At 32.4% G+C, this 14053-nt stretch overlaps 1 protein-coding gene across 4 annotated transcripts in view; it reads left to right on the forward strand.

The window, feature by feature from the left end:
• The window catches only part of LOC128217541 (suppressor of tumorigenicity 7 protein homolog), a 50349-nt gene extending 46320 nt beyond the window's left edge, over positions 1-4029 (forward strand). For all 4 annotated transcript variants that reach the window (XM_052924739.1, XM_052924740.1, XM_052924741.1 and 1 more), the window contains 2 exons: positions 132-271; positions 788-4029. In XM_052924739.1, coding sequence (XP_052780699.1) covers positions 132-271; positions 788-883 — 236 coding nt within the window. In that variant the 3' untranslated portion in view covers positions 884-4029. The remainder of the gene's footprint in view (positions 1-131; positions 272-787) is intronic.
• The last annotated feature ends 10024 nt before the right edge of the window (positions 4030-14053 follow it).

The following is a 14053-nucleotide window of genomic DNA, read 5'->3' on the forward strand; positions in this document are numbered from 1 at the left end:
TTTATACCCAAAGTTAGTGCCCTTTTTTTGTTTATTGGACATGTAAAAAACCTCTTGTATGATGAACTGCTATGAATTTCATGGTCAATTAAAAAAACAACACCAAGTTAAAAATGTGTCTTTTATTTTAGCGTTTCACGAGGTTTCAGTCTACCCGAAGAAGGAGCTGCCTTTTTTCATCCTCTTCACAGCGGGCTTGTGCTCCTTCACAGCGCTCCTCGCACTCCTCACACATCAATACCCAGAGCCCATGGGCATCATCGCTAAAACGGTACCTTACATTGAAGATATTACGGCACAAGTATGGGGGGGGGGGGGGGCTTGTTTTATCAGTGGGGAAGCCTTTTATGATCCAAGCTATGTAGGATTAAAACAAAATTTAAATTAAAATTGGTTCAATTGGTCAGGGAACCAGAATTTAACTGATAGCCCAATTTAATGTTATATGATATGATGAGAAATTGTTTGAGAAACTGTTTGCAAAAAGGATTGGTTACTTATGCAAAATTGTTAGGTATACATTTCAGTGAGATCTTTTTATTTATTTCCATGAATTTGTTATACAAACTGGGGCCATTACATAAACATTTGGTCAGATATTGATTTAGCATTTTTAAATTTAACATTTTTTTGCGAAATAAAAGAAATGTCAGAACAGGTATTATAACGACACAGATATATTCTAAAAAGCAATTGTACAGTACCATTGTTGATTAGATTCGGCCACTACCCAGTTTTCAAACCTTTTAAAAATGTTTAAAATGTTAAGTTTGTTTTCCCGTTTCAGGCTCTCACGTGGATCTACATGCCAGTGAGCTACATTCTCGAGAAACTGGAGGCCATTCTGCCCTCAAACCTGTTTCAGCAGCTCTCCCGCATCTAGTCACTGTGGTAAAACATCTGGTTACCATGGCTACACTATCACTTGATTACCACGGCAACAGCATCACACAACCCTGTTACTGAAGATACCAGATAGTGATAAATGGAAAATGACATATCATTGGCTAATATCATTGTCCTATGGGATTATTTGGAGATGATAAAGCTGCAATTTCACAGAATGTCTGTTTTGACAACTTTTTATTTTTTGTCTTGAAATGAACTAATTTTGGAGTAGATATCTGGAAACCAGTGATATGTTACTGGTGGCGTAATATCAAGTCAAAGTTTTATCAGCATAAACATAAAAATGTTATTGCTTTTATACAGAATACAATAAAAATACAGAATGAACAAGTCATTAATATTTACAAACACAAATGTAGCTATTAATAATGAGTCAAAAGTATGTTGTTAAATATTTGCAAAATGAACTAGATCAATTTAAGTTACCCATGTACACAATAATAATTTTAGTTTGTAGATAACATGCATGATGAAAATATCTGGTTTGAATATTGTTATATATAAGAACAGATTTAACTAATGGAACAGTTACATACAAGTGAGGCATACTTGATAAATGAATATCGAATTGATAAGAACGTATTTGAGGGTTTTTTTGTCTGACAAATCACCCACTGTGTTAGCTTAACAGAATGAGACTTCAGTGTCTATACATGTGAGTTTCAAATTTTGGTTTGGATTTATATATTGATGGATTATCTATTTAAATGGTAATACTTGGCTGTTCTAGTTCATTTGAAAACAATAACTTGTTACTATGTACATATTTACAACTTAATTATTATGTAAGTCAAGATATATCAATTTTGCAAGTTTATTTAACGTATTATCAGATCGAAGTTTGTAACATAGATGTTCGAAAATTGAAGTATTATGCCTAAAAGTGTTAATAGCACTTTAAGAAAAATTAGTTTTTCGGCATCAAACATCAATTTTGCGGACGTAAGTATGAAACAATCTGATCTGAATTTTTGTCAGCAGTCTTATATGACTGATTTCCAGACCTTTATGCTTAAACTGGCCCATTCTAAGACAAAAAATATAACAGTTGTCAAAATGGTCCATCTGAGAGAGTGCAGCTTTAAGATGAGTGATGAATCAGCATTGTGTTACAAACTCTTGTTATCTTATTAATTGCTGTTTACATAACATAGCATTACAAGGTTTCAGTTTCACTTGTTAAAGAGTTCTAAAACAGGGTACCTTGGATAATTTTTACGTTACAGTTGAAATTAGTTTTGAGTGGAAGGCACTCTAACATTGAGATTGAGTTACATGTATTTTGTTTGGATTAAAGTTACAAGGAATGTAAATTTTGATATAGTTATGGTATTTTAATTTTGATATAGTTTTGGTATTTTAACTGAACTTTTTTTAATGCCATAGTATTATTTTAAAAAGCCATATTATTATTTTTTCATTTATGATGTAAAAACCAAAGTGTTTTTCGTTTGAGTTGTGTTCAGTGTAAGTTAGATATTTCATCTATATTCACCAAATCTCTCTTATATTTGGTCAAAATAATATATTTTCCAACTGAAAAGCATTATTTTTAATATCTGCCATACATCATTATGTTAAATTAGCAGTCGACCATTATTGATCTTAATCAGGTGTATCGGTAGATTGAAAGAGAGGACGAGCTGGTAGACAAAATATAATATCAACCACTAAACTGGCTAAAGTTATTGGTCTGCATTTACCACAATAAATGTTATACAAATAACCTTAAACCATTATATAAACTCTGTTGAAAAAATCTGCTGTATTAAATATGCATAAACTTTGTGGTATTCGCTAAAATCAATGTTTTCTCCTGAAAATACATATTTATTCAATTATCTCTACTAATTGAAAAGCATGTTAAGCTGTCAGATTTAGTGGTAGTATTAAATCTTGTGAAACATCAATGCTTTTACAGTCAAATCCATTTCCATCATACAAAGGTTCTGGGTAATAACACACTTTAGTTCATGACTGGCTTCTATTTCATTTATGCTTTAAAATGCTGGTTAATGTTAGAACTAGTCAATCATTTAAAAGCCTTTAAAATCAGTATTTTTTTCATCACTGTTTTTTTTATGTACTCAAACTAATTTATTGGTTATGGGGTTGACATGCTAACATTTATAATTGAAAATTAAGCATAATGAAATAAATGGATATTTCATATAAGTACAGCATGGTCTCCATTCGCTAATTTCTTGTGTCCAATTTTGGGACTCGGGCTAAGAAAACTGAATTTCTGGATGATTCAAAATATCTATAATTAAACAAATTTTCAACACTTTGAAGAAGAATTATGGGTCTGAATTTCGGTCTCAAGACGATAATGAATATGGCCGTATAATGTCGGTTTTTCTGAAAAATTCAGAGTATATGTGAGCTGATACAAACAGAAATGGTTCTTATTGTAACTATGACATCAGCAAGAAATAATTATGACATACATCTTTACAGAGTGTTATGTGTTCCTAAGGTCAGGCTTTTCTTATAATTTGGTTTCTTTTTTGTGTAAAATATATTTCATATGATTTCAAAACTGAAAACTCATGACTTTAAGACCCATTTTTGCTTGACTTGGCTCATATATATATATATGTATATGTTATAATTCACTTTGCTGTTTAAGTTTGCAGAAATCTCTTAAATAAAGAGGGTAGATGTCTAGCTGCCGTTTGCTGCTGTGTACTCTAATATTAAAATAATTCTTCCTATTTGAATAGATAATGGAGAAAATGTTGAACGAATACAAATGATTTGGAAGTAGATGCTGCTGTGTCGACCTACATGATAGTGTTGTATTGATGCAGTATATGAATGCAGTCCATGACAGAAAAATAGTCGTAACCGTTGTTAAGAAATTGTATATGATAATTGGAATACATCCTTGTTATACTTTTTGGTATTGACAGTAAACTTTTGTGCATGTTTTCCTTGCATGGAATACAAAATGGCTTATTAAAGTGAGCTAGACTGTTTTGGTTAAAGAGTTCAGTAGACTATTTTTTACTATCAGTGTGAAATTCAACAACTGTAATGATTTTTGTTCATGTAATATGTGAAAGCTATCACATTGGAGATTGGTCTGAACTAATGGCAATAAATGCCAAAAATTCATCTGGTTTGTTATCAATTTATTTATTTCCTCATTTATACATAAACATATAGAACTTCGGATTTTGGATAACTTTTAACTGGAAACAATACAAACAACATGCATTTCCAAAAACATAGATGGAATGCATGAGACCGAAACACTTAAATGCCTATAACGATGAAAAAAATCAGGTTTACATTGTCTTCAGTCAGTAGGAGTAAAAATACCAGCTGAATGCTGATGAATGGATACACCGTTTAAGGCATTTATTTTAAAGTTCAGTGCTTGATTTTTTTATTGAAAATGTTGTATTCAAGAAACTCAAGTCAAAATATTTTCAACATTACATGCATATTTAGAATCAGTGTGAATATGGGTCATCACGTGTCAAAATCTAGGTCAGACCAGTACAAAATATGGATCAGTATCATGAATGCTTTCCTCTATAAATATACATCCTTCTGCAAAATCACATTTGTTAAGAAAAATCCAGCTGCTGTTAATTGTTTTTCTGCAATACACCTTTGTTTAAGAATACATACTTATAACTTTATAACCCACTTGGTTAACATAGGTTAAAGAACTGAAAAGCTTACACGTGTGGCCTCCGGGTAGGCGTATTTATATTGCGAATTTATATAACTCGCATACCAGGTGAAAATTTCCTCCCGAATCCCTTCACCAAAATCCCTTCGAACACCGCCATTTCATTCCGCATCACACAATCATTTCCCTCACTTAAAATTCGGAAAACACAAAACACAATGTGTAGCGTATACTTATAAAGTTACGCATAAAAAACACTATAAGTAATAACAATCAAAGCGCGAGGCGCTGAAAGACTATCTGCGGGCAAATATGTGAGAGTTGCAAATTTTATTTGAACTATGGGAATGGGTGAAGGGCACATAGATAAAAGTGAAAAGTGTGCCGAGGGCCAAGAACGCTTGTGCCTACACTGGGTGAGGAAACAAACAAATCAGGCATCACATTTAACATACTAAAAGTATAGAACAATCTCATTGTGCAAAATGTGATTTTTGGAGTAAAATGTTGGAAAAATTAAATAAAAGTGAGAATTTCTGGGATTTGCCAATAACTGTGTACAATTTTGCAACAAAATAACCAGAATTACTGTATCAGATATATATTATTATACAGTTTAATATATCAAAAGTTAAGAAATACCGTATTTTGAGAAAGATGATTTTTCGGGTAAAATGTTTGAAAAATTAAACGAAAAGGAGGATTTCTGGTATTTGCCAATAATTTTGTCAATTTTCGCAATAAAATTACCAGAAGTACTGTATTAAATAGAGATTATACTACTGTAAAACATACTTAGAGTATAGAAACTACGTAATTTTGAGAAAAGTGATAAGTGGGTAAAATGTTTGGAAAATTAAATGAAAATGGGAATTTCTTGAATTTGCTTATAACTGTATTCAATTTTGCATTGAAATAACCAGCATTACTATATATGTAATAGATATTTAAATACAGTTTAATTTACCGAAAATTAAAAAAACAACAACAGTATTTGGTGAAATAGGTTTTCTAGGTAAATTGTTTGAAAAATTAAATGAAAATGAGAATTTCTGGAATTTGCCAATAACTTTGTCAAATTTTGCAATAAAATCACCAGAATTATTGTATATAATAGATATCGTATTATATTATAATATACCTAAGTATAGAAGCTACGTAAATTTGTGAAATGGGATTTTTTGGGTAAAATGTTTGGAAAATTAAATGAAAATGAGAAATTCTGGAATTTGCCGATTTCTTTGTCAAATTTTGCAATAAAATAATCAGAATTATTGTAATTAATAGATATTATACTACAGTATTACATACCTAAGGTTTAAAAACTACGTTTAGTGTGAAGTGTGAGTTTTGGTGTAAAATGTTTGAAAAATCCAATAAAAATGAGATTTTCTGGAAGTTGCCAAGAATTGTGTCAATTGTGGCAAAACAGTTTTCCATAATTACTGTAACTAATAGATATTATAGTACAGTACAACAAACCTTAAGTATAGAAACACTGTAGAGTGAGAAAGGAGATTTATGGGGTAAAATGTTTGAAAAATTAAATAAAAGTGAGAATTACTGGAATTTGCCAATGATTTAGCCAAATTTTGTTAGAATACTGCCAGAATTAATTATTTAATAGGTATCATATTACAGTATAGCAAATCTTAAGTATAGAAATATTGTATTGTGTGAAAGGTGATTTTTGCAGTTAAAAGTTTGAAACATGAGATAAAAAGGAAAATTTCTGGATTTTGTCAATAACTTGCTCAAATTTGCAACAAAATTATCTGACAGAATTACTGTATTTAATAGTTATTATATTCAAGTATGGAAACATCGTGTTGTAAGCAGTACGATTTTTAGGGTAAAACATTACAGAACATGGACTATTTGGAATCAATCACTTACATGTTGCCATATATTGAAAAATAATTTACTTTAAAGTATAGAAACAGCTTAAATGGCTGAATATGATGTAAAATATTAACCAAAAAATAAAGGAAAAAAAGAAAGAAATGTATTTGCGAATTTCTGGTATTTGCCTGTATGTTGATCAACGACATAACAATTATTTCACACAAAAAAGAGACTATTTAGCAGAACTGACATGAGCTACATTTCGTGGAAAATAACATTGAAAAACTTTATGCTATCAGATCGAACAAGACGTGGTTTTGAGATACAAAGTTCTGAAATCATAAAACGAGAATGTTGATTTCTTGAATTTGATCACAAACAATGAATACCAGCCCCAAAGAATTAATATGTCACTTTTTATATTTCATGTTTTATACTTAAAGTGAATTTGTAGATATTTTGTAACATATGTATAATTGGTTATTTTTAAACTCTGTTTTTAGTTGATTAGAGCAGCAATGTCAGTGCCTTAATGTAGTAGCATTAGATATTCACAACCTTAAACGCTGATGGCATTCCTATAGCATTTGCATGCAGAGCAGGCCTTACACAATCAAATCCAACCTTCTTGCAGGTGCATGTTACTGTATTAGGGCAGACAGTTTTAGTTTTACAAGCGCACTGTAGAACTTTCATAATATGAGCCTGAACTGGTGCTGTTTCAGTTGTAACTGGATATAGTAGTTTGTTACTCACTACTTCCCAACCCCTTTCTACCGGGTGTAAAACTGAGATACAACTATTTTGACTTTCAGACAATCATTTTTGTTTCTTATTTCATAAAAGTAATATAAAAAAATACACCATTACAAATAAGCGTGCTTCAGGGTCCCACAAGGTTATAATAACAAACCCTGCAGGCGATGGGAAACTTGCGGTCGGCTGGACTGCAATTTTATTGACACGGGTTTGAACCCGGTCTCCGACACAATTTATTTTTTTAACATTTTGGTACTTTTTAGCTTTACTGGCCAAAGGCCAGAAGAGCTTATGCGATGGTAATGTGTACGTAGTATGTGCATCCGTGCGGTCGTGCGTTCGTGCGTCTGTAAACAATTGCTTGTGAACACGATACAGTCTTCAGTTTTGATTGTATCTTGATGAAACTTGTACAGTATCTAGATATCCATTAGAGCTGGGTTCCTTTCGAAAACCAGCCAGATCCGCCCATGCATGCCTATATTATGACCCTTGATAGTATAAAAAAAAATGCTATTGTGTAAACAATTGGTTGTGAACACGATACGGTCTTCAGTTTTTATTGTATCTCAATGAAACTTGTACAGTATCTAGATATCCATTAGAGCTTGGTTCCTTTCGAAAACCAGCCAGATCCGCCCATGAATGCCTAGATTATGGGTCATGAAAGTTTTAAAGAAATGCTCTCTATTTTTAGCCAGGTCTGCATGAGCGAATTCTATTTTTAGCCAAGTTTACATGTACATGTAAATTCAAGTCTAGAGTTAAGGGAGACAATTTGCAAGTCTAGGATTTTGAGAGACAATTTGCTTTTTGCTTCTGCAGCTGATTTTGTGAATTACTCTGCCTTGTTCTTGTTGAAAGCCCAAAGGCCATTTTTTAGCTTTAAGTTCTGTAGTTTGCGCATTCATCTTAACAAAATTGGTTGTGAATGTTTAAGTCATGCACCTGGTGTCATTACTGGCCACACCCAGGGTTCACAGGTTTGGTAAACATAAATCTGGAAAGGTTTGAAAATCTGTTTGTGTGTTCCTGCATCTATCTCAGTACAATTGATTGTGAATGTTTGTTCAAATTGATCAATGTTGTCCTTGGATGCCCTTGACTTTGACCTTTTGACCAACTTTTTTTAACTTTTAAAACTACAGAATTTTTTACTATGAGTACAGTTTTGAAAGCAATTTTTTTTTTTTGTCAGATGACTTTTACTTGGCACATATTAAAATAGTTCATGCAACTACTGGTAATCTGCTTACAATACTTTCTGGGCTCAGATGTTGAACGTGCTACGTTTTCAGGTAACCCAAACACAAAACATAAACTATATGTCGGTTGCCTTTTACCCATACATACATGCTCTGGATTGATATGACCACAAAAGCCGTGCCAGTAGAGCATAGGCCCTTTTGGGCCTCTTGTTTTTTACAATTATGATATCAAAGCGTAACACATTCTATAAGTTAATTGTCCTGAGATTCGTTACAAAAAAAACAAACTTATTTTGGTGGCAATCTGGTGTACAGTCCCTTTAAGGTGTTGTGAATTTGATCATCTTCCAATCATTTTTGGTCTTGAATTTTTTTATATATTTTTTTTTGCCGGGGTGGGGGGGGGCGTGGCAAACAGGGTGTGTCATATCAAAGTAACTGCCGCCTGTGCTTCTGGCTACCTATTTTCTTAGAATGCACGGGAATTTCGTTTTAAACTTTAAAATCAATCAGACGAAGGTAAATAGAGGTGTATCTTTATTGTAGCAATAAAACATTTCATCAGTTTACAATTAATAGTTTTACCTTTAAGTAGATACTTGATTTAACTGTTTGACTGAAACGTTGTTGTTGTTGTTGTTGTTGTTGTTATTTTCTGGTTTGTTTACAAACAGATCTAGATTTTAATTACCGAATCGACTTGTCCATCCGATCGATCGTCATATGGTCGTCTTGTTACGATCGTCATGATGAAATAGTTTGGTTCTGCTGGATCATCATCATCATCATCATCATCATCATCATCATCATCATCAACAACAACAACAACCATTCCAGGCGCGTTAGATCTCGGCCAGTTAATTTTAAATACTGTGTCAAATTATTTTTGATCCTGCTATCAGGTGATGTTGCTACAAACCCCGGATCAGTCCGGTATCCATGTGAAAACTGCTCCAAGCCAGTGGCTAAAAAGCACCGAGCCATATACTGTGATAGTTGCTATTTCTGGTGGCACATAAAAATGTGCCCGTGTAACTCCAGATGAATATATAATTAACTTGCAACCAGTGAAGACCCATGGCTGTGTTTCCAGTGCTCAAACTTTCATTTTACAGACAGCTTTTTTGATCAGTCATATCACTCTATAAACGATTCCCTATGTTCAACATCTTCAGAGAAAAATCAACAATTCGAATCTCTCACCAAACTACGGCAACAACATCCTAGAATATTCATCTGCGCATGCTTAAATATAAACAGTTTAAGAAATAAATTTTATAGTACCCCGGACATTTTATTAGAAAATACAGTTGATTTATTGTTTATTCTAGAAACTAAACTTGATCATTCTTTCCCTAATCCCAATTTGCAGTGGACAACTATCATATGTGGCGAGCCGACAGGACAGGCTCGAATGGAGGAGACATCATAGCATACTTGCGCTCAGACATTGCCGTTGAAAGGAAACCAGAACTAGAGTTTAAAGACATAGAATCTTTATGTGTAGAGGTAAAATTAAATAATTCTAAATGGATCATCTATGGACCTTATAAACCACTATCTTTGAACAATGATATTTTCGAAGAAAACTCTGACACAACCCTAGAAAAGTCTTGAAACAAATATGGCAACTTCATTAGAGACCTTAATTTTGACATTCTTATTGGTGATAAATGTATACGACTTAGAAATTGCTGTGATATTTTTGACCTTGAAAATATAGCTGTAGACCCTACTTGTTTACCTGTGAACAGTAGCCCTACATTATGAGATGTTCTTTTAACCACAAGCAATAACCTACTCGGCAACATAGTTAATTTTGATTGTGGACTTAGTGATTGTCACAAATTTATTGGTGTACAATTTAAACAGGAAATAAATACGATGGACAACAGGTTCTTCACTTATAGAAGTTTTAAGCATGTTAACATTGAAAATTTTAACCATGATTTATCTAAAAACATTTTAACTGTAGATAGTTGTCAAACAGATGTAAACAAATGGCATGATAAGGAATTTAGCAAAACTTTCACTGAAACTGCAAACATATGCCCCCTTAAAAAGAAGATTCTCAAGAGACCGGCCCCATTTAAGAATAAGCTTTAAAAAAATATTTATTAACATTTTTTTTTAATAAATTTAATATGAACAAATCAACCCAAAACTAAAATATCAGGAAACAAAGACTTCAAGTTACTAGTTTAAGTAGAAAATCCTTAAATAAATATTTAAGCTGACTTTTTTTGTCCAACTGATAAATATTTTCTGACAAATAAGGGGAACATCAAGAACAAAGATACCATCGTACTTGAAAACACAAAACTAGTAACATATCAACAAGAAGTATCGTATGTCTTTAATGATTGCTTTGTCAAAAGTATAAAAAAAAATCATTATCTCGATGTAAATGAAAAACATCCAAGTATTGTATCATTGAAAACCAACCCAACACAAACCGAACTTCATTTTAAACATGTAGATTCTAACTTTATTGATGAACAAATTGATAAAATATGCATAATAAAAGCAACAGGCTCTGACGGTATTTCATCTAATCTTGTAAAATTAGCTAAACCTTTCATCGCCAATCACATCACTTACATTGTAAACAAGTCGTTTTCAACATTAACCTTTACTGATAGTTTAAAAGTTACCCCTTTACATAAAAAGAACAGTACTCTCGAAAAGGGCAACTATCGTCCAGTCAAAAAAAAATGAACGCGCCACGAACACTCAAATAGTTGATTTTTTTAACAACATTTTAATATATTCTTGTCTGCTATTAGACCAAAATTTGGATGCCAAACAACACTCTTAAAAATAATTGAAGACTGGAAGCAGGCACTTGATGAAAACAAATATGGAGCATCAGTATTGATGGACCTTTCTAAAGCATTTGACTGCCTTCCTCAAGACTTGTTTATCCTCAAATTGAAATACTATGGTGTAAGTGAAAATGTAATTAACTTAATCGAATGTAATTTAAGCAATAGGAATCAATACGTTAAACTAGGTGAAATTACAAGTGACTTTAAACATATTTATAAGGGAGTGCCTTAGGGCTCTATCCTGGGGCCTGTCTTGGTTAATATTTTCATAAATGATATTTTCCATTTTGTCAACAAAAGTAAATTATATTATTATGCTGATGATAACACGCTGTCACATTCTGATTACATTATAAATGAAGTCAAAAACACTATAGAACAGGACAGGCTCTCTTTGATCAACTAGTTTTCAGATAACAAAATACAGGCAAACCCAGATAAATTTCAGGCCATAGCTATAGGTCTTAAACTTAAACAAAATGTAATTTAACCATCCAGCTAGATAAGAGTATCATATCATGTGAAGAAGAGTAAAATTATTAGGTGTTACAATAGATTTTTGATTAAGTTTTAATACCCATGTCTCAAACACTTGTAAGAAAGCATCAAGGCAATTAAATGTATTAAAACGCATTGGGAAAAATCTCTGCAAATTAGGTACACTTAATATCTAATACTCTTTTATTATGTCAAACTTTAATTTATCTCCATTGACCTGGCATTTTTGTTGAGACCTAAATACTAATAAGATGGAAAAGAAACAAGAAAGAGCATTACGATTTATCTACAATGACCATACATCAAACTATTGCTCTTTATTAATTAAGTCACATCTTCCAACACTAAAAGTTAGAAGAACTATTGCCTTAGAAAACTTTAAGATCATAAACAAACAAACACCAGTTTATCTTCACGATTTAGTTAAAATATTTTTTTTATTCTTTTAGGTATAGTAACACTACAGAGGTACCCCAGGTAAGGACCACAAAGTATGGCCTCAACTCATTTCGGTCGGCGGCGCCCAAACTCTTGAACTCACTACCTCAGCACTTTCGTGACGAGTCAGTTTCGGAGTTTGGTCAACGCATGGAACGGACAGAGTTGTAGGTGTTCTTGTTGCGCTTCTTATAGTTAAACCTTCCCTTTTTTGTTTCATCCCTGGCGGTTTGTGGTCATTCTGCCATCCTTTGCTTTTTAGTTAAGTTATGCTTAGTGCTTCCCTAGCCTATATTGTATCAAACTATCAATCATATCTATTTTTAATCATTGCATGTGTTATAGGTATCCCTTGCCTTTACATATATGCTTTACATCATGTGTATGTGCTTGCATGTTCACTGCATAAATGTTTACTGAGAGGCTGGTGTTAATCAGGTCATCTTAAATCTGTATCGAGCTGATATGTTGTTTTAGTATCCTTTTAAAAAATGCACGCTTGTGCTACTTTTCCTTTCAGTTTTTTTTTAATTAAGTTCATGTTTTTAGACTACAGTCAAGATTAGCGCCACCATCCCAGTTTTTAAATGTGTATACTGTATATGACGCCTGTATTAATGTCTTAACCATGTGCTAATTCATTATTTTAGTTAGGTACAATTTTTCAATATATATGCTTGTTATGAAATATATATATAGATGTTGAAATGAAAGTGTTAATATTATTATTATTATTATTATTATTATTATTATTATTATTATTATTATTATAACAGGAGATTATGTATCGCCAATTGCCACCATTAAAGATTATTTCAGCTCAAAGTCATTCCTTCCATCAACATGTATTACCCTCCATAATACATAAATGGGCTAGGCCGAATTGACCCACTAGTGGAGTATGGCTATGTCTGGAGCAAAACAATGACGTTTCGATACAAAAAAGGCATAACAACAAGTGGGTCCTTTCAGTTTTCAGGTTTTTATTTGATACAATCTAGGTTGTGTTTCAATGAGCCGAAAACATTTGCTATGGAGGAAAGCAGTTGAGATGCCTGGAACCTGGACTGTTTTAGATACTAGATAAAGTATATTATTTTAAGTCTGGTATAAAGGGAAAAAACATGGCGGAAAGGTTCGGAGTAAGTTAGTAGTAAGTTGGGTATTCGAATATGCAACTATACCTACTAGTTTGTAGTTGATTATTCGAATATTCAACTACCTGCTAGTTGGCAGTTGGGGATTTGAATAATCAATTACAAAGTAGGTACATAATGATATTCAGATGTGTTTTTTTTTGTGAATATCAAACTACCAATAATTTGGAAGTTTGGAATTCAGTTTTTTGTCTTATTTATTGTTGAACGGTTCACATGAGAAGAAATCACAAGTCAAATGTATTTATTGCATTTACACAGAGATATATTCGTGTGAAACACTGTTTTATTGAGTGGTTTTCTACTTTCACCAGTTGAATTTTTGATAATTGCAGGTGGTAGACATCATCTGAATCCCCAACTCCCGACTTGTCGGAAGTAGGATATTCGCGAATAGCCAACTGGCAATTTCGAATATCCAACAAGCAAATATAGAAAAATACTAAAAAAAGATAACTCGATTCGGAAAGGACTATCTCTGTAAGTTTGTTATTTTCATATCAATTTTTATAAAACATAGCGGAGTCAAAGCGGAAATGTACACTATACTCGGTTACTGGGCGATATGTTGAGCAATTTATATTTTTTTCAAAAATCGTGGCAAATGCTTGGAATGTACAAAATATTGTTCGTATAACGAAAAGCAAAACGTTTCTGGTCCAAAAAATTGTTTATACATATATATTCACCATATTTGCCTTTAAACGGAGGTCTCGGAATGCATATTCTATCCTCAGTCAGGGTGTATTCATACATACAAATGAG

The sequence above is a fragment of the Mya arenaria genome, chromosome 14, assembly GCF_026914265.1.
Source record: "Mya arenaria isolate MELC-2E11 chromosome 14, ASM2691426v1".
Lineage (NCBI taxonomy): Eukaryota > Metazoa > Mollusca > Bivalvia > Myida > Myidae > Mya > Mya arenaria.